We start from the raw sequence: 23,557 nt of genomic DNA, 5'->3' as shown, positions 1-23,557 counted from the left end.
AAGAAGTCAAGGAGAGCGTCCAGGAGGAGGCAAAGCCTAGGCTGAGCCTGGAAGGATGTATTAGAAAGTCAGCGGAGGGGGGAGTAGGAATGTAGGATGGATGACAGCAAGGGGAAAGAGAGAAAGAGACACAGTATTTAGAAAACCAGTTGCTGTTGAGTTGCTTCTGACTCACGGCAACCCCATATACGTGTCTCACAGTAGAACTGTGCTCTGTAGAGTCTTCAATGACTGATTTTTCAGAAGTAGATTGCCAAGCCTTTCTTCTGAATTGCCTTTGGGTGGACTCGAACCTCCAACATTTTGGTTAGCAGTTAAGTGTGTTAACTGCACCACCCAGGGACTCTGGCACAGTATTTACAGGGACTGTAATTAGTTGGGTGTAGTTAGAACATACAGCATGTGTATGCATGTGTATATATGTGTGTGTACACAGGGTGAGAGGTGATGAATAAGCCAGGAGGGGTCTTATATGACTGCTCACAAGCTCACAGAAGGCATGATAAATACAGATAAATATAGAGGGTTTGAGCTCTATCCTCCAACGCCCAGGAATAAAAAGCAGTGTGACCTGTGGTTAAGAGAGTGGACTCTGGAGCCAGACGGCCTGAGTTACAATCCTAGTTCTGCCACTTTCTAGCTAGGTGATTTGGGGCCTGTTTCCTCATCTGTAAAGTGGAAGTGATGATAACTATCCCTTAGTTTTGTTGTGTGACATTCAAACGACTTAGAAATTTCTCAGTACGTACGTACGTACGTATGTATGTATATGTAGCTCTGTTTCTCTGGAGAACTCAGACTAAAGCAAACCTTGTAAGGCCAGGAACTGGATTTTATAATCTTTACATAACATTACAGTGGCTAGGATAGTGGCTTACACATAGTAAGCTCTTCCTGCCACAAGGGAAGAGCTCCATTTTTGTTAGCTATTTTTATTACTGCTCTTCAAGTATAAAATGAAAAAAAAAGAAGTAAAACAGTATTTCCTCAACTTCATTTATACTGGGGAAAACACACAGAATCTAAGATCTAACAAAGTTCCCTGCATGGATTCTAGAGCCAGGTTACCTGGATTCAAACTTTAGCAAGGTAATTTGGGGCTAAGTAAACCCTCTGTGCCTCAGTTTCCCCATTTGTAAAATGGGGATAATAAAGTAGCCACTCCAAAGGGTTTTGTGAGGATGAAATGAATTAGTACAGGTAATATACTTAGAGCCACAACTTGTACACAGTCATAACAGTAAATACTTACCTAGCATTTACAATATACCAGGCAACATTCTGAGTGCTTTTAACTCTGACTATAATTATTATTCTTTATATGCCTTAAGCTAGAACCCTCGTGGTGCAGTGGTTAACTATTTGGCCGCTAACCAAAAGATGGGTAATTCCAATTCATCAGCCACTCCTTGGAAACTTTATGTGGTAGTTCTACACTGTCCTACAGGGTCCCTACAAGTTGGAATTGACTTGACAGAACAGGTTTGGGTTTTTTTGTCTGTTTTTTTGGAAGACAAGTGTCATAGAAGATGTCATAGATTGAATTGTGTCACCCAGAAATGTATCAACGTGGATAGGTCATGATTCCCAGCACTGTGTGGTTGTCCTCCATTTTCTGACCTGATGTAGTTGTCCTATGTGTTGTCAATCCTAATTGCTGCCTGTGGTTAATGAGGCAAGATTAGGCCATGTTAAAGAAGATTAGGTTGGCAGCAACACCATTATTCATGTCACAGCCTTGATCAGATGTAAGTGGAGTTTCCCTGAGGTTTGGCCTGCATCACCTTTTATCTTATAAAAGATAAAAAAGAGACAGAAGGAGCACAGAGAGGGGGCCCTCAGTACCACCAAGAAAGAACAGCCAGGAGTAGAGTGCTTCCTTTGGATGTGGGGTCCCTGTAGATCCAGAAGAAGATTGATGACAATACACGTGGAGATTTCCAAGGAAAGCTGGGCCCACATACGTTGAAAGGAGACAAGGACCTTCCCCCAGAGCCAACAGAGAGGCTTCCCCTGGAGCTGGCGCCCTGAATTTGAACTTCAACCCTCCTAAACTGTGAGAGAAAAAATTTCTGTTTGTTAAAGCCATCCACTTATATTTTTTCTGTTACAGCAGCACTAGATAACTAAGACAGAAGGTGAAGTGGTGGTCATGTTGTCATCACCACTGAAGTCACTCTGGAAGGCCAGCCATGTCCAGTTTTGCCAGTGAGCTCACGTACCTTCAGGGGCAGTGGTGTTTTCAGAATTTTCTCTTCCCTGGTCAGCTTGGTTGGCAACTACACTTCCACTCTTTGTCCTCCGAAGGACACTCAAAGCTCTATTTATTTTCTTAAAAGATCTGCTTCTGATAGTAGATCGCTCAAAGGGCCGTGCTGAGGAAAAGAGAGAAGAGAGTAATGACAACTATGTATTAAAAGAAATCATCTTGTAGGTACACATTTGATAAGATATAAATATAAAAAAACAGTTGCTGTTAAGTCAATTCCAACTCATAGAGACCCCACAGGTTTCAGAGTAGAAATGTGTTCCATAATGTTTTCATGGATATGATCTTTCAGAAGCAGATTACCAGGACTTTTTTCTGCGGTGCCACCAGGTGGGTTGGGGAAGTGTGATGGATCACTTTTGTATGGTCTTTCTAGCCATGGTCTTGTAGCTTCCACTTAAATGATCGGGTGGGACTGTGAGATTGTAGCCCACCAAGGGGATTGGTCAGTTTTGCCATCCTGCTGAGCTTGAAATGAGCCACCTCAGACGTGGTAAGGAGAAGACACAACCATAACCAAGGAAGAACAGCCAGGAGCAGGCGTGTCCTTTGGACCCAGGATCGCTGCTCTGGGAGGCTCTTGGGACCAGGAGACAGAGAGAGAGCAAGCTGTAACCCTGAAGATGGTGAGGAGCGGTAGCAAGAGACCCAGCAGCAGAGACCTGGCATCAGGAGATGGAGTGGTGGGCTTCCCGGCCCACAGAGAGAGAAAGCTGAGTGCCTTTGGGGAGAGGCTTAGGGCCAAGGAGAGGCATAACTTCGAGCATGGCTGGGAAGGGGCTGTCCTGATGGAAGAACTGTATCCTTGAGTGTTCCCGAGCCTGAATTGTAACTGTTACATCCCTAATAAACCCCATAATGCTGAGTATGGTCTGTGAGTTCTGTGTGGTCACTGCAATGAATTATCGAACCAACAGAGAAGTAGAGAGTGCCGTGGGAGGGACGGTTGATGTCAGAGTTGGTAAAGATGGAGGAGAAAAAAGGTGTGTCTGACTGCCACCTCGCAGGAATCAGCCTTGGGTTGCTGATCTTGATTCTCCTTTCCCCTTGTGAAGTAACAGGAGGTCAGACACTGCCCCTAGGCCATTTTTACAATTGGAACCACCAACCTTTCAGTTGGCAGCTCAGTGCTTAACCGTTTGTACACTGAGGGACTCTAAGATATATACACAATACACTAAAACATTAACAGTGGTTATCTCTAGGGAGAGAACTACAGAATTTGCTTAACTGCATTTTCTACGTTTTCTACAATGACATATGTATAACTTGTTTAAAAATCTGCTCTTTTTTTTTTTTCCCTGGGCTGGACTGAACATAATAGCATTTTTCTTGAGCTGCATGGATAGGAAGGAACTGACACTGCAAGAGTGATGAATCATTAGGTCTAGTTTCAATCCCTTTCACCAAGTCAGATTGCACACAGTTTTAGTAATCTGAGGTACTTGTGGTTTTATCTCACTTTGGAGAATTGGACATTGGGTTGCTGCCAAGGCTAACAGAACTATTATCCCTTAAAAAAACATTTCTAGAACTTTCCAGTGAATATTCCACAGAGGGCAATCCCAAGGCAAGGAGCCCATTCCCAGACAACCACCCATTTGACTCACTTCTAGTTCGGTTGCTCCGGCCAGGGTCCAGTGGGCTGTTCGCTGGCTGGCCATCCTCCACCGTGGATACGTAGGCAGGGTTGTCTAGACCTGGCTGGTCTGTCATTAAGGAGATGGTGGCAGCTGCGGAAAACTCTGGGGAAAGTGCCATTGCTGTGAGGCTGACACAGCCATCTGGACCGCCATCTTGTGAGCGCCTCTTTCTGTCTTTGGTCAGGCCATAGTGGGAGGCACCTTTACAGCTGTAACAAATCCAATGGGGAGGTTAGAAAAGGCTTCAGTTTTGTTGCCATTATTTAGTCAGGGCCACATTTCAAGTACATTTCTGCTATTGTTGTTGTTAGGTGCCATTGAGTCGATTTTTGACTCACAGCGACCCTTTGTGACAGAGTAGAACTGCCCAATAGGGTTTCCTTGGCTGTGATGGAAGAGTTTTAATTCTCTTGGAATCCAGATTTTTGGCTTTCATGGAAGTTGGAGTAACCCACATAGGCCCTTAGGTGTCCCTTTCAGCCTTGAAAAAACTGGTTCCCTGAAGTTACCTTCAGGTCAAATAATAACTTACTAAGCAGCTTAGCAGAGATGTTTGCCTTTAGGCATTGGGTTTTTTAAAGAAAATTATCTATGCGCAGCCAGCTTTGAGAAGCAGGAACTGGAAGGTCCGACTAGAGACTGTTTTAGGATGTATGTCATGTCCTTGGTGACTGTAACCTGCCCTTTTGGAGAATTCAGTTAGTTTTGAGAAACAAACTCCAAAGGTCAGACTGGGAGCTAAGTTTAGGGTAAGTCAGGCATTATTTTAATTGTTCTTCAAGACAATGCTGTTCGAAAATCCTTCCTGACCACAAATTTGTTTATCAGTTCTGTTCCCACTCTTCTTCCCATCCAATGATAATAAGATTTGGTATAAGGATTTTGGCAGTTCTTTTCATCTTCAGGACATTTCTGACCCTCTAGTTGAAATGTCACTCTGATTTACAAATTATATATTCAATAAACTTCAACCAATTTCTACTATTGGCTTAATATGATCTTTGTTTTAACAGTTTCAGTCTTTACGAGGGCAGATGGCCAGGTCTCTGCTCCCTTGGAGCCACTGGGTGGGTTCAAGCCACCAACCTTCTGGTTAGCAGCCCAGCACTTAACCAGGGTTCCATGTTTGCTATGCAGATGTACCTATCTGGATGGATAGGCATCATGCTGTTGCCTCTAGGGATGGTAAACCAAAAAACCAAACCTGTTGCCATCGAGTCGATTCCGACTCATAGCGACCCTACAGGACAGAGTAGAACTGCCCCATAGGGTTTCCAAGGGGCACCAGGTAATGAGATAGTTTTGGTGAAGGATTGGGGAATACAAGCAGGTGGCAAACGACTTTCACTTTTCACTTTGTATAGTTTTTTTTATTGCAATGCTTCTCAGACTATAGTTAAGGAGCAGTTATTCCAGCCTGGTGTGAAATGATACTTTTGTAAAATCCATTAAAAATGGATTACTATTAAAATGTTATTTAAAAAAAAAAATACATGTTTGCTAGGCTGGAAACAACATGATTTGATTATACCTGTATTCCTCCCTCCCTTTTCACATGTAGGTAACTCAATATACACTTGCCAACCAAATGAATTAATAAATTGAGAAAGTAATTTTAAAGGATGCTTATTTCATGCCATTAAATCTCTGTACTGGCCCCTGGAGCGCAAATTTATGAAATCTGTAGTGGTATCTATATGACCAGGGCTTGAGGCTGATAATCTTGAACTGTGTGGACTTGCTAATTTCTTGCTGGTGCTTGTTTTGACCGTGAAAGCCCTGTACCAAACCACATTCTCACTCTCACTCATTTCTTTTGGGGTTAGCTCCCAAATGAAATCCTCCAGAGCACTGAACACAAGTACAAAGTTGCTATCAGATTCTGTATTTAACTGTTCATGGAAACAGAATCACCGTTGCCACAAAACCACTGGAGTTTACTCAGCATAGCTTTTCTCCAGAGACAGGCTTCCATCCTCTACTGCTGGGTTGGTCTGAAAGGGCCTCCCTTGTTCCGCTGAGCAGCCAGGACAAGGGGGATTAGGGATTCCCATGCACTGAAAAATTTCACTCATTGTCATATATCTTCCAATATTGGGAGAGTAAAACGGCTTTATAGTCTTTAACAAAAATATAATTGTCTCTATTCATTCACATTGGAGTCCATGGATGGTGCAAATGGTTTGCATGCTCAGCTGCTAACCTAAAGGTTGGAGGTTGGAGCCCACCCAGTGGTGCCTCAAAAGAAAGGCCTGGTGACCTACTTCTGAGAAATCAGCCATCGAAAACCCTATGGACCATGGTTCTGCTGTGATATGCATGGGGTCGCCATGAGTTGAAATCAACTGAATAGCAACTGGTGTTGGTTTTATTCATTCACATCAGTTTAAAAAAAAAAAAATCTTGGTGAGGAACAAGTCATCGGAGCAGCAGGGAGAAGTGGAGAAAGAGTAGACTCGAGGGTCAAGAGACCAATATTTGATGTGATCTGAGTTCATATGGTGCCGTGAACGTACTTCTGTGTGCTACTGGACAAGTCACTTCAGCTCTCAGGTAGGGCTGTGGTCAGGAAACGTGAGGATTTAGCTATCTCGTCTTGCTGTGGTGAGGAACAGCCACAGGCAGCCACACCAGCCTCCACAGGTGTTGTGAGGGCAGAAATCATTTCTGTTGTGCTCCTTTAAGAGGTGGCAATTTGCGTATAATGAATGTGGTAATTATAAATCATTCTTATCAATTCCTTACAGAAAGTCACATATGGTTATTTTAAATAACACTTCGATGCCCTATTTGGGCATTCCCTGGGTGGGGCTTTTAAGGGTTATGTGCTCTCTCCACTACCAGGTGAAAGCTTGGTGATTTGAACTCATTCGGAGGTGTCTTAGAAGACAGGCCTGGTGATATGCTTCCGAAAGGTCATAGCCTTGCAAACTCTCTGGAGCAGTTCTACTCTTCATCATGAATCAGAATGAACTCAACGGTAACCAATAACAACAAGCCTATGTGGAGTGACGCTTCATGCTCTTAAAAGTAAACTGAATTCAAGGGCAGACTGCAGTTGATATGCACACATGGTTTGCATTACTTGCAGAGCCACAGAACAGGGAGAATAGAAGGTGCTAGGGCCCTATTGTCTGGATCAGAATCCTTGCCCTAAAATTTACCTAGTTGTGTGATCTGCGCAGTTTTATTAGCAATGGCTCGGTTTCCTAATCTGGACATACTTCTTGGGATGCTGCAAGTTTTGATTGACATTAGGCTTATCAAGAGTTTAGTACCTTGCCAGATAAACAGTAAATTCTCAGTAAACAGTAGCTATTTCTATAACTCATCAATTCTAAGATGCCCGTTTTTCAACATCTCTGAGATCAGGATGCACGTGTGATCGATGGTGTTGCAGGTGGCAGTCTTGACACAAAGTCATTGCCTGCACCTGATGAATAGTCATTGATGTCCATCTTGTCACCTCCATTGAGTTGGTACTCTACTATTGAGTTTAGCTGCCATTTAAATGTCTTAGAAAAGATTACACTGTGATTCAGCCTTGTAATAAAAAATTACTGTGTACAGAAGGGGACCTGGTGGCTCAGTGGTTAAACAGCTTGACTGCTAACCAAATGGTCAGCAGTTCAAATCCACCAGCCACTCCTTGGAAACCCTCCGGGGAAGTTTTACCCTGTCCTGTAGGGTCACTGGGAGTCAGAATCGACTCAATGGCAAGAGGGGTAACGGGTGTATAAAAAAAACCAAACCTGTTGCCATCGAGTCAATTCTGACTCATAGCGACCATATAAGACAGAGTAGAACTGCCCCATAGAGTTTCCAAGGAGCGCCTGGCGGACTCGAACTGCTCACCTCTTGGTTAGCAGCCACAGCACTTAACTGCTATGCCACCAGGGTTTCCAAAGGATGTAGAGAAAGTCTTAAAAACAGAGCAGCAGGGTGTCAATTCAATATTGATGAAGCAAAATTCATTATTATTAGAACTGCAATTCTATATTTTCTTGCAGAAGGACAAACAAATGCTTTATGGGAAGTCTGAAATAAAGACACTTGCAAGACAATGAAGGGTCCCTGTGTGGCACAAATGATCAAGCACTTGGCTGCTAACCAAAAAGTTGGTAGTTCAAATCCACTGACAGTCGCCTCAGAAGAAAGTCCTCGTGAACTACTTCTGAAAGGTCACAACCACTGAAAACTTTACGGAGCACAGTTCTACACTGAAACACATGGGGTCGCCTTAGTTGGAATCGACTTGAAGGCAGCTGTTTTTGTTGTTGTTTTGTTTCTTAAGGCAATGAAAAGTGGGTTACAATTTGTTATTGAGATTGTTCAAAAGGATGGTCTATTACATGCCAATCAATGCAGCTGAGGGCAGAAGAAATTGCCAGATGCCTCTGAATGATTTCACAACCACTAAAGGCTGGTGTGACTGATTCTCGCATCGAAGGAACATCGTTAAAGACGTTTCGGGAGAGTTAACTGGAGGTGGGGTTTTGTTCTTTTTTTTAAATTTTCCTTTCTTATTGGTACATCTTAGATTTGATGAAATTTGTTTTTAATATTAGTGTAACAGAATGTAACAGATTATATAACCCTACCCCTTCATGTTAGAGAAGAGGAAGCGGGCCTTCAGCTCATCCTGCTGCTGCTTTCCCTCTTCCCTGAAAGAGTTCAAGCTCCCTGCTGGAATGGTGAGGTTTTACCGTACTGATTAGCTACTTTGGCTTGGAATTGTTCCGCTTAAAAATAGCAAAGTGGCTGATACGGGAAACTCAAAAAATTGGAAGAAACACTGCGTGATGGAAAAAATAAAAGTCAGGGTGTTTTGAGCAGCTCCAAAGTCATAAATACATGAGCGGAACACTTCTAGGCGGGCCAGCAGTATTTGGTTAGCAGTACACGGGAAGGAAGTTTCAAGACTATTTAGTTGTCTGGAAATCGTTCTTCTTTTCTCAGGGCGGTAATGCCCTTGACTGTGTGCCAGTGCAAGGAATGAATTTTCCGATCGGACAAATGGCTGGCAAAAGCGCGAAGCTGTGGTTTTCTGGTGGACACAGCATATCCCAGTGAAAGAAAGTGACATCTTATTCTGCTACGCATTGGTGAGGAGGGCTAAGGCATTCAAAAACATCCGAATCCCCAAATTATGCCATTAAGAAATCATTCTGTCTCAAAGCCTTGGGGCTCCAAACACAGTTTTGGGTAAAGGAATGGGAAATTCCATACAATGGGTAGGTAGTCTTCTCCTTGGCCTCACAGTAAGACTGGACAACAGCTGGAGAGGGTGAAGGATCTAGTTTAGATTTTCAGACTCATAACCCGGTGTAAAAAAGATTCTGCTTAAGAAACTCATATTTGTGTAATGCTGGCTTTTTCAGCCTCTTGGCTTAGCTTGAATCTGAGGCACAGAGTGATCTATGAAGGTAGCTGCTTGTACTTACTAATTATCTGTTTTGTGGTGACTAATCCTAGGGCCTCTTGATTTACAAGCATAAAAGAGGGGAGTGGAGAGGAAGAGCTGATTAGCATTGGCCGGTACAGGAACATAACAGTGAACCCTGGGTTGTGTTCAAAGCAAGCAGGATTTATTCTCCCTTTCAGTTATCCTGAGCACTAAGTACTCTCAGGTGGTGATGGGTGATGGCCATGAACTTGAAGGATGAAATCAACGAACGTGGGAAACCATTTTTCGAACAAACCATGCACTTTGGCTATGTTGTCCGTTAAACAAAAAACAAACAAAACAAAAAGCTGCTGTCGAGTTGACCCTGACTCATAGTGACCCCATGTGTGTCAGAGTAGAAATGTGCTCCACAGGATTTTTGGAAGTAGATCACCAGGCTTTTCTCCTGGCTCACCTTTGGGTGGACTCAAACCTCCACCCTTTTGGTGAGCAGTGGAACACATTAACCATTTCTGCCACCCAGGGACTCCTTGCTAAACAAAGAATCTATGAAAATCAGTTTTCTTGGTAATAATGAAGGTAGCATCCCAAGTGCCTATATAGAACTGAGCAGAGACAAAATCAGTGTTAATATAAGAATACTGAAGTTAGGTATGCCATGGACTTTTGGTCTCCTTCTTTGGGGGGGTGGCGGTGGTGTAGGGTGGGATAATGAACCCCCTTCTTGAAAAAATTCCTGAGTCAGTGAGCTCACTGCTAACAGGATGTGGACACTAGAAGCAGGATGGACCGCAGGCATAATTCTCAGAATTCAGCCAACTAGGTAGTTTGGGAGCCCTGTTGGTGCAGTGGTTAAGTGTTTAGCTGTTTGAATCCACTAGCCCTTCCTTGGAAACCCCATGGGGCATTTCTACTCTGTCCTGTAGGGTCACTATGAGTTGGAATTGACTCCATGGCAATGGGTTGGGTTTTTTAGTTTGGTGGGCAGTTAGAGCTAGTTTGCAGTGGGGGTGCTCCCTCTTGCTGGTGAACTTGCCCACCTATGAGAGAAGAAGAAAAGTTGCCCACAAGAAAGCGAGCCGTGATACCCTCGTCATAACCGTCTGGCTAATGACACAACCTCCCTTTGATCACTCTCATTCCCTCACATTCTTTCTCTTTCGGTTCCCTTCTGCGTTAGGTAAACACTGAGTCATTTCACTTTGAATTCATTAACTGTCCAGTCTGATCTTCCTTTAAACCAAGGCTCCTACACTCATATGCTTGTCAGGTGAGGAAATGAGTGAGGCAAGGCTGGGCGGGGGCTGCGGGGAGCAGGGCTGTTCTGTTTTAAGGACACAGCAGCCTCCACAGAGCTCTGTGGAGGGCTGCATTCAGAAAGCCAGCCCAGCGCTGCCAGAGCAAGCAATTTAGAAGCTGAAATCCAGTTTTTAATGTGAAATCTCTTGATTCTTAACAATTGGCAACAAATTCAAAAAGTTTTAAATAAATAAAACATGCCTGCAGGCCAGATCTATCTCAAAAGCCAAAAAACCAAACCCATCGCATTTGAATGGATTCTGACTTATGGTGACCCCACGTGTTACTGAGTAGAACTGTCCCATAGGGTTTTTGATGATTGTAATCTTTATGAAAGCAGATTGCCAGGCCCTTCTTCCATGGTGCCACTGGGTGAATTCAAACTGCCAATCTTTAGGCTAGTAGTAAAGTGCAAACTGTTTATACCACCAGGGACCTAGATCTATCTCATGGGATGCCAATGTCCAACCTCTGGTAAGCAAAATACTGCCAGTTGGAGTAGGTCAGACCCATTTTTCTCTTTTCAGTCCTTCAGAAAGCTGCACCATCTCTCCTCTCACTCCTTCCTCAATCTTGGTCTCTCCACCTCTGTGTGAGGCTGGACAAGTCCATGCCTAGGTGAGAGGGTCCCCTAAAGGAAGCTTCCAAGCATGAGACTGAATCTTAAATGTTCGTCTTTCACTCCTGGGAGAGCTAAGTGCCTGCCCAAAGCTATTACTTAGTGGGAACGGGAGACATTCAACCCTAATGGATGTACACACTCTTTCAGGCAAAGAGAATCAAGATTAGGGACTCTGGAGGGAAGCGAGCTTCCTGCCAACAGCTGGATCTGAGGCTTCTGCCGCTCCACGGAACAGGATGAGTGATTTGGAAACTTTGCTTAAATTGGGGGCCCAGGGTCAGCCTGGAAGACTGTGCACAGGTGGGGAGATGGTCGCCGTGAGATAGTGACAGGCTCTCGTTTGTGTCCTCAGGTAAGGCAGCTGGGAAATAAGCCAGTGGGAACCTCGAGGACTCACAGAGCACTGGCTCAGAGAAAGCCTTTGTTGGAGTGGTAGTGACCCAGGAGACTGAGGGTGGCTCAGCCCCCAACTGCACCTTCACAGCCGCCACCCTGCCCCTGGCCCTCCTGACCCTGTGCCTCCATCGCTTTGCAATACACCCTAGCACATCTCCCTGCCCTCAGTCTTCCCTCCACTCAGTCAATGCTAACCACACCAAACACAAACTTTTTAATCCAGAAACTTCCCATGGAAATGTTTCCCTTTGCTTATGGATTGAGTCCCCACTCCTCATGTGGACATCCCAGGCATTCCCTGAATCCTGTTATCAATCCTGGCCTTTTCTAAAGACAGGACAATCTGAAGGGGTTGGGAAGAGAACCAAAAATCATTGATCTCCTATTACATACTACGAGCATTGGTGGTACAGGGGGGTTAAAAGCTAAGCTGCTAACCAAAAGGTCCACAGTCTGAATCCACCAGCTGTTCCTCGGAAACCCTATGGAGCAGTTCTACTTTGTCCTATAGGGTCATTATGAGTCCAAATCAACCTGATAGCAATGGGTTTGGTTTTTTGGTTTGGGTTATGTAGTACAACCAGAATGTTCTTTAGAAGCGAGGATGTTAAGACTTCATCTTGCTTACTTTGGACATGTCATCAGGAGAAACCAATCACTAGCAAATAACATCATACTTGAAAAAGCAAAAAGTCAGTGAAAATGAGGAAACATTCAATGAGATGTATTGACACAATAGCCACAGCAATGGACTTAAATATACCAACGATCACGAAGACGGCAAAGAATGGGCAATGTTCCGCTCTGTTATACGTATGGTCGCCCTGAGTCGGAGCTGACTTGAAGGCAACTAACAACAACATCATGTACTGTGTGTTATTCGCTGTGGCATAGGATTGGTCGTACCACCTCCAGTTTATGGATGAGAAAATGGAAACTAGAATGGAGAAAGGCTTTGTCCAAGTTCACACAAGCGGAGCTAGGGTTTTAATCCAGGCTTTAGGGCTCTATGCTTTTCCCCTCATGGGTCTTGGCCTCCAGCCCAGAAGCTTTCCCTTGAACTTCAGATTCATATATCAAACTGCTTACTCCACATTTTCACTTAGATGTCTAATAGGCGTCTCAGATTTAACACATTCCAACACTCTGATCTGCTCTGTCAAACCAGCTCTTACCACATCTTCCCCCATTAAATAGCATCTTACATCCTTCCTGTTCAGTCCCCAAAATCTCAGACTCATCTTTGATTCCTTTCTTGTGATACAATCCTGCAAAATACATCTAGAATCCAACTAAGTATCATTACTCCCATTGCCACCAGCATGGTCTGAGCTACCATCAGCAGTGCCCGGATTATTGCAACAGTCTCCTATGTGGTGTTCCTGCTTCCACACTTGCTCCCCTCCACTATGTAGTCGCAGCAGAGCAGCCAGAGTGATCCTTTTAAAATGGCTCTCCATTTTACTAAATACATAAGGTCTTTACAATGGCCTAACCACCAGGTGCCTTTAAGCCGATGCCAACTCATGGTGACCTCATGTGTTTTAGTGCAGAACTGTGCCCCATAGGGTTTTCAATGGCTGATTTTTTGGAAGTAGATTGCCAGATCTTTCTTTTGAGGAACCACTGGGTAGAATCCAACCTTCAACCTTTCAGTTAGCAGCTAAGCCCGTTCACAGCTTGCACCACCTAGGGACTCCTTAAATGGCCTACAAGGCCCTATATTTTCTGTCCCCTGTTATTTCTGACCTTACCTCCTTTAACTTTCTCCATTCCACTCTCATTCAGCAACACCCCCCACCCCCCGCCCCACCCTGTCCTCAAACATGCCTAGTATTTTTACTTAAGGGTCTTTGACCTTTGCTGCTGCTCCTGCCTAGAACATTCTTTACCCAGGCTCCCAAATGGCTTGGTCTCTCATCTCTTTCAGGTCTCTGATTAAAATTTACCTTGCCTGACCACTCTATTTGAAATGGCTGCTTCTTCCCTGGCACATCCTATCCGTACCTCTTATCCCCTGTTCATTTCTTCTCTATAGAATGCAAGTTCCAAAAAGGGCAGAGATTTTGGTCCCATTTTCTTAACCATTGTATCTCTAGTCCCTAAAACAGTAACTGGCATATAGGAGGTACTCGATATATAATTTTTGAATGAAAGAATGGCTTTTACTGATCATAGAACTTACTGAAGTTTGTAGACTGTGGAGCGAATTAATTATATTGGCTATCTTTTTTTTTTTTTATCTAATTAGGTTACTTATTTGTTTTTTTACCCAGTTAAAGACCACACTACACCATCTTAATACTCAGTCTCTCCAAGCTAAGAGTACTGAAACGTGAACAAGGCATAAGATCTAGTTATTAAACAAGTGTTGTGATAATGATCTTAACAGAGAAACATTTATTTGAATAATAAGGCCAAGGATTTTACTCCTATTGAGGTAAAATTCATATCACGTAAACTTAACCATTTTGAAGTGAACAATTTGGTGGCATTTAGTACATTCGTAATGTTGTGCAAACACCACCTCTATCTAGTTCCAAAATAAAACCCCACACCCAATAAGCAGTTACTCCTCGTTTCCCTCCTCCCCTCTCCCCCAGCCCATGACAATCACTAATCTTTTCTCTGCATGGGTTTACCTATTCTATGTATTTCATATAAATGGAATCACAGACTATGTGACCTTTTATCATTAGCATAATGTTTTCAAGATTCATTTATGTTGTAGCATGTATCAGTACTTCATTCCTTTTATGTCTGAATAATATTCCATTGTATGGCTACATTGCACTTTATCTATTCATCAGTTGATGGATACTTGGGTTGTTTCTCTCTTTTAGCTGTTGGGTATATGCCTAATATCGGAATTGTTGAGTCATATGGTAATTCTATGTTTTACTTTCTGAGGAACTGCCAAACTGTTTTCCACAGCAGCCAAACCATTTTACATTCCCACAAGCAATGTATGAAGTTTCCAGTTTTTCCACATCCTCACCAACACTAGTTATTATATGCTTTTTATTTTTCATTATAGCCACTTTAGAGGGTGGGCCAAACATTTTAGTTTTAACATTTGTTTAACTGAGGGGTAAACCTAAATACACTATCCAAACAACATATTCAATGAATCTATATTCCAAATGGAGCAATAGTTACTAGACCAGAAAACTATGATATGAGGGCATTTCACAGAGATTGGAATTAACTGCTTGGGCGGGGGGGGAAGTCTAGCTCCAAAACGAAACCAATAGAACCAAATCTTGAAAACACAGGCTTTCTCCCCCTAGATTGAAGATGGCTTCTTTGGGAAGAATTAACTCACGGAGTCCCGCGTCACTGATGACTGCCAGTCAAGGCACATCAGCTGTCTCAGCTCACTGGTGTGCTCTGGACAGCTCTTGCACCATGAGACTATAAGAGACTTGAGTTGTTGTGTGCTGTCAAGTCTATTCCGATTCATTACGACCCTGTAGGACAGAACAGAACTGCCCCATAAGGTTTCCCAGGCTATAATCTTTACAGAAGCAGATGCCAGATCTTTTTTTTCCTGAAGGGAAGCTGGTGGGTTCAAGCCTCTGACCTTTCAGTTAGCAGCTGAGGACTACTGCGCCCCCACTGCGCCACCAAGACTTCTATAAGAGACTTGAATAAAGGGACAAAGTCTTGTTTACCCTGAGTACCTTTCAGAAGACTTGCATACTATACATACTTCCTAGAATCAATGCTCAATAAACCTTTGTTGAATTGAACTGAACAACAGTCACTCTTTTGGTGTTCTGCTTATTGAAATTACCAAACTGGGAATTGAGGGATATGCCCACGCAGGGCTTGTAACACATAATTACTTGTGGTTGATTGCGATATCGATGCTATCCATCCTCGGCAAGCTCATGATTTTCCTACACTCAAATTCAGGAGAGAAAAGTGGGAAAAAGGAGAAGAAAGACTGTTCTCAATTATTCTTTCATTTTTCACATACTTCCCTAGTAACTTTGATAGGATTTTGTCTGATCCAGATTTTAAGGCCCTGATGGCACAACAGTTAAGCACTTGGCTAGTAACGGAAAGGTTAGTGGTTTACACCCACCCAGCAGCGCTGAGGAAGAAAGACCTGGTAACCTGCTCCCGTAAAGATTACAGCCAAGAAAACTCTATGGGGCAGTTCTACTCTGTCACATGGGGTCGCTAAGAGTCGAAAGTTGACTCAACAGCACCTACCAACAACAACATTCCTATAGTAGGACTAAGGGTAATAATTACCACATACCTTCTTTTGATGGATTATGCTGGTACGGTGTTTTGTTTTTTCAGAGTGATATTGAAATATATATTTTTTTCATTCAATAAAGATTTAGGGAGGGCCTACGAAGAAGGATGGCACAGCGGAGTGGAAAGAATTTCAGACTTTTAAGTTTAACACATCTGGGTGTGAATCCGAGGTCCACCATCTACCAGCTCTGTGACCTTGGACAAGTTCCTTAATTCCTCTAAGCCTGGTTTCCCATATGTGAAGCGGGCACAATAATGTTTACTTACTGTGAAGTTTAAAGATTTATGCGAAGTATCTACTAGTGCCTGCGTTAAAGCAGCCCAAAAGATTAGAAAGGCAGCTGTATTTTTTTTTATTAAATATTTTCTGCTTTACTTTTGGAGCCCTGGTGACACAGTGGTTAAGAGCCTGGCTGCTAACCAAAATGTTGGACATTCGGATCCATCAGCTGCTCATTGGAAACCCTATGGGGCAGTTCTACTCTGTTCTGCAGGGTTGCTATGAGTTGGAATCAACTCAAAGGCAACAGGTTTGGTTTTTGGTTTTGGTTTTAGTTTTAATTGTGTTGGCCCAGATGTTTTAATATTTGTAGAATGCCTTGCTTCTTGTTTTGGAAGGAGGCAGGCTATACATGTTAAATATATGATAACTAACACTTCACAATTCTTTTATTATGAAGCACCAGAAACCTTATCGTTTAGGATAAAAATAAAGGCATCCGTCATCAGCTTCCAAAACAGTCCCATCCTGAGCTCTCCAAGCCCACCCTGGAGCAGGACCTGCCCTTGCTAATTAAGTCCTGATCCTGGTACTTGGAAGAGATCCCAAGTAACAGTAATTCCACTTCAATTAACACAACTCCTCTGGTCCTCGGCACCCCTGAGCACAGACGCCTTTCAGGAACATTTCAAGTTCAGATTGGATAATTATTTCTACATTTTACTCACCAGACCTTGATCTTCTTAAATGATATCTCTTTGGTCTAAAAACATTAAGCAAAGTCATTTCTTCCTTGTTTGGATTACTTTTTCTCCCTCTCTAAGTTAAAACCCATGTTCTCTAGGATCAAATTACACAGCTGCTCACGTATCTATCAGAAACTATACATTAAAAAAAAAAATTAGCTGTCATTACATTAAGAAGAAATGAACATGCCTTCTTTAAAAGAAAGAACTCATATATCCCTGAAAAAAAAATTATTAGCATTTTTGTGTGGTCATGGGTGAAGTAAACATCAATTAATAAAGAGGTCATCAGTTCAGCAAGCCCACCCTTGGGTAATCTGTTTGGACCCTGAGTGTGAGCTTGAGCCTGAATGGTCCTCACGCTGGAGAAACGACTGGTTACATCACTGCCAACCACACACTCCTTCCCCTCATCAGCCTCTTTTTTCTGCCTCCAAACCACTGGGCAAAATGTCCCCAACTCTTCCAGCCACTCCTGCTTCTTTTGTTAATGAACACCAGAAAGAGAAAATTAAAAACAAACTGGAAAGAGACTTGAAGATGCAAAGTCACCAGCAGCTCGAACCCAGCCTCTTGGCTTGGGCAGCGTGAGGTCGGGCGAGTATGTCCTAAAGGCACAGCACACTCAGGCAATGCCAGCCTAAGCAAGCACTTTTGACTTGGTTTACCAAAGATGCTGACGTGTTCCTGTGGGATAGATCACCCAGAGCGTGCAGGCATGGGAACAGTTGCCAGTCTTTGCACTGTGCCAAATTTTATTATGTATTTTTTTTTTTTTGGCAGAGAGGAAATGGATATTTTTCGACTTAATGTTAAGGGCTCTCTTTTTCCATCCATCTTTTCTACTAGTTTAAATTAATGCCTCTAAGATAATCTGTGGGTACATCTTCTTCTCCTTCAAACCCCAACTCACAAAATTCATAATTACTTATAATTGTAGCCAACACTTATGGCACACTCACTATGGGCCAGGCACTGTTCTATACTTTTTACACATATTAACCCACTTAATCCCCATATCGTGTGCAAATGCCTAAGTGCTCTGATGCTAACAGAAAGTTGGCAGTTCAAATCCACCCAGAGGCACCTTGGAAGAAAGTCTTCCAAAAAAATAGCTATTGAAAACCCTATGGGGTTGGAATCAACTGAACAGCAACTGGCTAATCTCCATATCAGCTCTATGAGGATGATTCTATTATATCCTCTTTTTGCTAATGAGAAATTGAGGCACAGAGAGATAAACTTCCTCAAGGCCACACAGCTGGTACGTGGAGGGGCTGGCATTTGAATTCAAGGCAGACAGACTTTTAATCGAGGCATACACTCTAAGACTATAAAATGCCATGCACTCTGGCTGGCACAGAATTCAGAGATGACTTTAATAAAAGTAGGCTGGGACAAAACAAAGAAAATTAGGAGCAAGTTATTTATAATCTTCTATCCTTTACTACAGATATTATTCACTGCCAGCTACTGTGTTACATGCCGTGGAGTTGATTCTGACTCATAGTGACTCTATAGGACAGAGTAGAACTGTCCCACAGGGTATCCTGGGCTGTAATCTTTACGGGAGCAGATCGTCAGGTCTTTTCTCCCATGGAGTGACTTGTGGGTTCAAATTGCTGACCTTTTGGTTAGCAGTCAAGCAGTTAACCATTATACCACCAGGGCTCCTTGAGAGGCTGTTAGGGAAATACAAACAGCATGAGCTGGCAAGGATGCCCTTGCTTCGGCGCACCCTGCTCTTACTAGGGGGCATCTCCAGGTCTGCATCCTATAAGCACGAGCTGTGAGCTTTATATACACTCCTATGCCTTTCCCTCTGCCCTTTGTCATCAAGGCCATTTGTCAGTGGAGCAGGCTTTGTGGTGTTGATGGCTGGGGGAGGAAGGCTGCATGGCCCCCACATGCCCTCAGGCTTGCTGTCTCACTGCCGTTCTTTCCCTCATAAAATAACCACATCATCTTTTGGAATAGGCGTGGCCCAAGCATCCTAGAGGTAGAAGCTCAAAATGATCCCTCTGGGTGTGTGGGCATCTCTAGGTGATTTACTTATTCCTCCTCTAGAGGAGTCTCTTAGGTCAGGTAGTCACATACTTAAATGGGCAGTATAAACGCACAGCACTTGTAGTTAGAACAGCCTCTATCAGAAGGAGAAAAGAGGCCCACTTGTCCATCCATGCCCACTAGAAGTACATCTTCTCTTCTCCTGTTAATAACAACAGCCATATAGTGACCTCCTGAGCTGTCGTTTGTTCGGTGCTTGTTTTTTTTTAAATAATTTTTATTGTGCTTTAAGTGAAAGTTTACAAATCAAGTCAGTCTCTCACACAAAAACCCATATACATCTTGCTACACACTCCCAATTACTCTCACCCTAATGAGACAGCCCACTCCCTCCCTCCACTCTCTCTTTTCGTGTCCATTTCGCCAGCTTCTAACCCCCTCCACCCTCTCATCTCCCCTCCAGGCAGGAGATGCCAACATAGTCTCAAGTGTCCACCTGATCCAAGAAGCTCACTCCTCACCAGCATCCCTCTCCAACCCATTGTCCAGTCTGATCCATGTCTGATGAGTTGGCTTCGGGAATGGTTCCTGTCCTGGGGCAACAGAAGGTCTGGGGGCCATGAGCTTGTTCTTTATTACCACGCAGACACGGTGCAGGTGCTCACCCCACTGAACACTCCAGACTGCCTCGGGAGCTGGTTACTAATCAAAAGGCTGGTGGTTTGAATCCACCTTGGAAGAAAAGCCTAGCCATCTACTTTCAAAAAATCAGCCCTTGGAAACCCTATGGAGCACGTTTCTACTCTGACACACACTGGGTCACCATGAATCAGAACCAACTCATGGACAGTTGGTTTTAACTAGTATTGGCATGGAAAATGAGGCTTAGAGAGGTTAAGTAATTTACTCAAGATGACATAGCATTAAAGCAGGAGAGCTGAAAGTTGAATTTGGCTCTGTATGGGATTCTGTTGCTGCCGGTGCTTTAAACCCTGTATACATATACCAGGAAACCCTGGTGGCGTAGTGGTTAAGTGCTACGGCTGCTAATCAAGAGGTCGGCAGTTCGAATCCTCCAGGTGCTCCTTGGAAACTCTATGGTGCATTTCTACTCTGTCCTATAGGGTCGCTATGAGTCGGAATTGACTCGACAGCTGTGGGTTTTTTTTTTTTTTAATATACACAGCAAATCATCTTATAATAATATTAACAACTAACACACATAGTCCTTAACGTGGGCCTGGCAGTTCTGAGCACTTTGCACTATACTCATTTAATCCTCACAACAATCTAATGAGATCAGTGAGATTATCGTACCCATTTTACAGATGTGGAAACTTGATACAAAGGTTAACTTGCCCAAGAGTCATACAGTTAGTATCTAGGGTGACCAAATGCCCCAGTTAGCTCAAGACTGACTGGGTTCCTGAGCATGCAGGGAAGTCCTGGGATGCAGGACTTTCACTTTTAAAACCAGGACAGTCCCAGGCAAACCAGGACCAACTGTTAGCCCTATAAGTGTCAGAAACAGGGTTTGAGGTTAAGGTCATGGCTCCAAAGAATATACTCTTAACCATGACACTCTACAGCATCTTCTTCCCTTTCTTATGTTTTGTTCAAAGAATGAAGAGAAACAGAAGCTAGAGTTGGGGACGGTTTTGTGTGTGTGTGTGTATTCAGGTCCCTGCTGGTGCACGTTGATATGACGTCCTCTTCAATGGGTGTCCAAAATGCCACCCCAAACTGCTGCTTGAGCATACTCTTGGGCAGCCCTTGCAGGTCCAAACTTTACGCAAGTCCAGGGCTTCCCAGCAACTAAAAGAACCGACTTCGCTGTTTAGTTATGAAGAGCCATGCTGATAGCCAGGAGCACCTGATAAATACCAGCGCTGCTCCCTGGGGTGACGCCTAAGAATTCCAAAGTTGAAACCAGATGTGAAGTTGTCAGTGGCTCATGAGGAATGGTTTGAGAACTTGGGCACAGTCCACATGCCAGGCCAATTCCTCATAGAGATGTCAGGATAGTTTATCCATTCTGTGAGTCTCTGGCATCTTTGGGGTCACTGAGTTGTTTTCCTGGACACTTCTGGGGGAGGGGAGCAGGGTGAGTGGAGACAATCTCCATGCTACAGATGATTTGAGTTTTCTGTTAACTGCCCACGGTTTAGGATGTGTTTGTGTTGGGGGCGGTGGTCACCTTATTTTTTGTTAATTAACCTTGATTCCTGCAATTCTTGGTTCCATTCAGAACTACTCTATTAACTTTTAAAACACTTGGAAATGACCGAAGTCTAAAACCAAACAAAGCCCATTGCCGCCCAGTCAATTCCAGCACATGGTGACCCCCTGTGTTATAGAGTACAAATGTTCCTTAGGGTTTTCTTGGTGTAATCTTTACGAATGCAGGTCACCAGGTCTTTCTCCCAAAGAGCCACTGGGTGGGGTTGAACCGCTTATCTTTCAGCTAGCAGGACATGGCAAACTACTGCGTCACCCAGTGTCCTGACCAAAGTCTAGCTTCTCATTTTTGGGAAACTGGACTATGGATCAACAGTGCTTTGGTTTCTATTTCAGGATTGACTAGGGAGTGTTTTTAGGGTGGGAAAGGGTGGACTTCATGGTGGCGAGTTTTCTAAACACTGGATCTGACTGCCCAGTGAGGTTTCTGACAAGCTCTGCAAGCAGCCTAGGTTTCCAGCGGCCTGCTATACGTCTTTTTTCAGTGCCTTGCATTTTGGTGAAGTCTATAGAACCCACGGGCCATACAGAGGTTGTCACAGCTCGGTGTGGAGCTGGGGATAGGGATGGCACCCGAATGGAAATCATTCCCAGACGACATTTAAAAACATTTCCTTCATTCTTGAAAGTGCATTCCATTCAGGCTCTTAGGATGAATGTGAAACACTACGCTCTCTCCAGGCCCTTTCTAGGCTGGGTGTCACAGGGCCTCCTGGATGTGGTATGTGACGCTCAGACACTGAGAAATTTATTGGGTTCTTCCTCGGTCTGTGTTTGAGAATATGTCCTGCAGAGAGATTTGGCTCCTTTTGTGGCTACATGCAACAAGAAATCATAATTTTTCCAGCCAGTTTCTATGTTGGCTAAATGAGTTTCCTCTTTGCTTTCAAAACATTTAAAGGAACAACGTTACTCCTTTCTGAGAATCCTATTTCATTTCCCCAAAATTGCACCATGCAAATAGCCTGGGGGTGGGAAGAGTGCATGCTTCTCCTGTTTGCAGGGAATGATGATTCTATTATTTATTCACTGAACGTTATGGATTGAATTGTGTCCACCCAACATATGTGTCTGGAATCCTACCCCCTATCTGCCTGTAGATGTAATCCCATTTGGGAATAGGGTTTTCTTTGTTATGTTAATGAGGCAATGTCAGTGTAGGGTGTGTCCCAAGCCTAATCACTTCTGAGTTACAGAAAAAAGTGGAATAGACACAGAGACGCACACAGAAGAACAAAGATGAAGTGATGACCCGCCTACAAATGAAGCAATGCCAAGGATGACCCACAGACACAAGAAACTAGGAAAGAGGCTCATGGAAGGAATCGACACAGCTGAAACCCTGATTTGGATTTTTAGCCTCCTGACCTGTGAGAAAGTAAGTTCTGTTTTTTAAAGCCACCCACCTGTGGCATTTGTGTTACAGCAGCACTGGAAAACTAAGACACTGGGTTACTGGAAATCCCTTCTTTCTCCTTTTCTCTTGGCAGGCCCACCTTTTGACTATTGCTCTCCTTGATTCCTTTAGAGTGGCCCAGTCAGTGCAGGAGATAAAGGCTTTTAGCAGTTGGTCACATCTGTGCACTGTCCCTCCTCACATCAAAGCCATTTACCATATCCAGGTCTTTGTCCAAGTGGGCTTCTTACATGGAGTGGCCACCATTTGAACAAATCCTACTCATTCTATCCAAGGCCTGCCTCAAAACCTACTTTCTCCATTGAAGCTTCATAGTAATCATTCTTCTCTCTGAACTTAATTCATTTATTCATTCCTTCCACAAGCATTCGGCTACTAAAGTCTACCCAACGGAAGGCACAAGACTAGCTGCTACTAAGACCCGGCCCCCCAGTAGTTAGCAATCTAGCACAGGATATAAGACATACAGGCAAACACGTGCAGTATGAACTATGCTGTTTAAACAAGGACCTTTAGTCTTTATTATAAATTGACAGGGTGCTCCAGGGATGTTGGTTGGGTCTCTTTAACTAGATAGCAAACTCCCTGAGACCATGTCTTACAGTTCTTTTGTATTCTCCACCATGCAAATAGGGTTGAGAACATGACAGATCTTTATGAAATACTTCCTTAGTGTATTTGAACCAAATAGAAGTAGTCCTTTTTTTTCCCCTGGTTTTAAAAGCAATAGAGGTTCAGGGAATAAATTTTTGAAAATACATAAAACTTAAAATATATTTAAAAAAATAGAAAATACAAGAAAAAAGAAACTAAAAATAACCCATAATTCCACCCCCAAAGAAAAGCCCTGCTAACTTGTTGATACTTATTCTTCCAGTGTTTTTTTCTATGCATCTACACACACACATATACGTACATTTATGTTTTTGCTTTGTTTCTTCGTAACTGGACCAAGTGAAATGCACATTTTAAAGATTTTTGAGATTTGACTCTACCATCAATGTGTCAACACGCTTGTCCC

The 23,557-nt window shown here is 43.4% G+C and overlaps 1 protein-coding gene across 4 annotated transcripts in view; it reads right to left on the bottom strand.

The window, feature by feature from the left end:
* Positions 1–23,557, bottom strand: part of LNX1 (ligand of numb-protein X 1) — a 241,715-nt gene that overhangs the window by 51,676 nt on the left and 166,482 nt on the right. For all 4 annotated transcript variants that reach the window (XM_049886899.1, XM_049886898.1, XM_049886897.1 and 1 more), the window contains 2 exons: positions 3,880–4,121; positions 2,223–2,375 (listed from right to left, as the gene is read on the bottom strand). In XM_049886899.1, the coding sequence (XP_049742856.1) occupies positions 2,223–2,375; positions 3,880–4,121 (395 nt within the window). The remainder of the gene's footprint in view (positions 1–2,222; positions 2,376–3,879; positions 4,122–23,557) is intronic.

The sequence above is a fragment of the Elephas maximus genome, chromosome 5 (genome assembly GCF_024166365.1).
Source record: "Elephas maximus indicus isolate mEleMax1 chromosome 5, mEleMax1 primary haplotype, whole genome shotgun sequence".
NCBI classification, from domain to species: domain Eukaryota; kingdom Metazoa; phylum Chordata; class Mammalia; order Proboscidea; family Elephantidae; genus Elephas; species Elephas maximus.
Note: the sequence above shows the minus strand (reverse complement) of the source record. Positions and strands in the feature narration are given on the sequence as shown.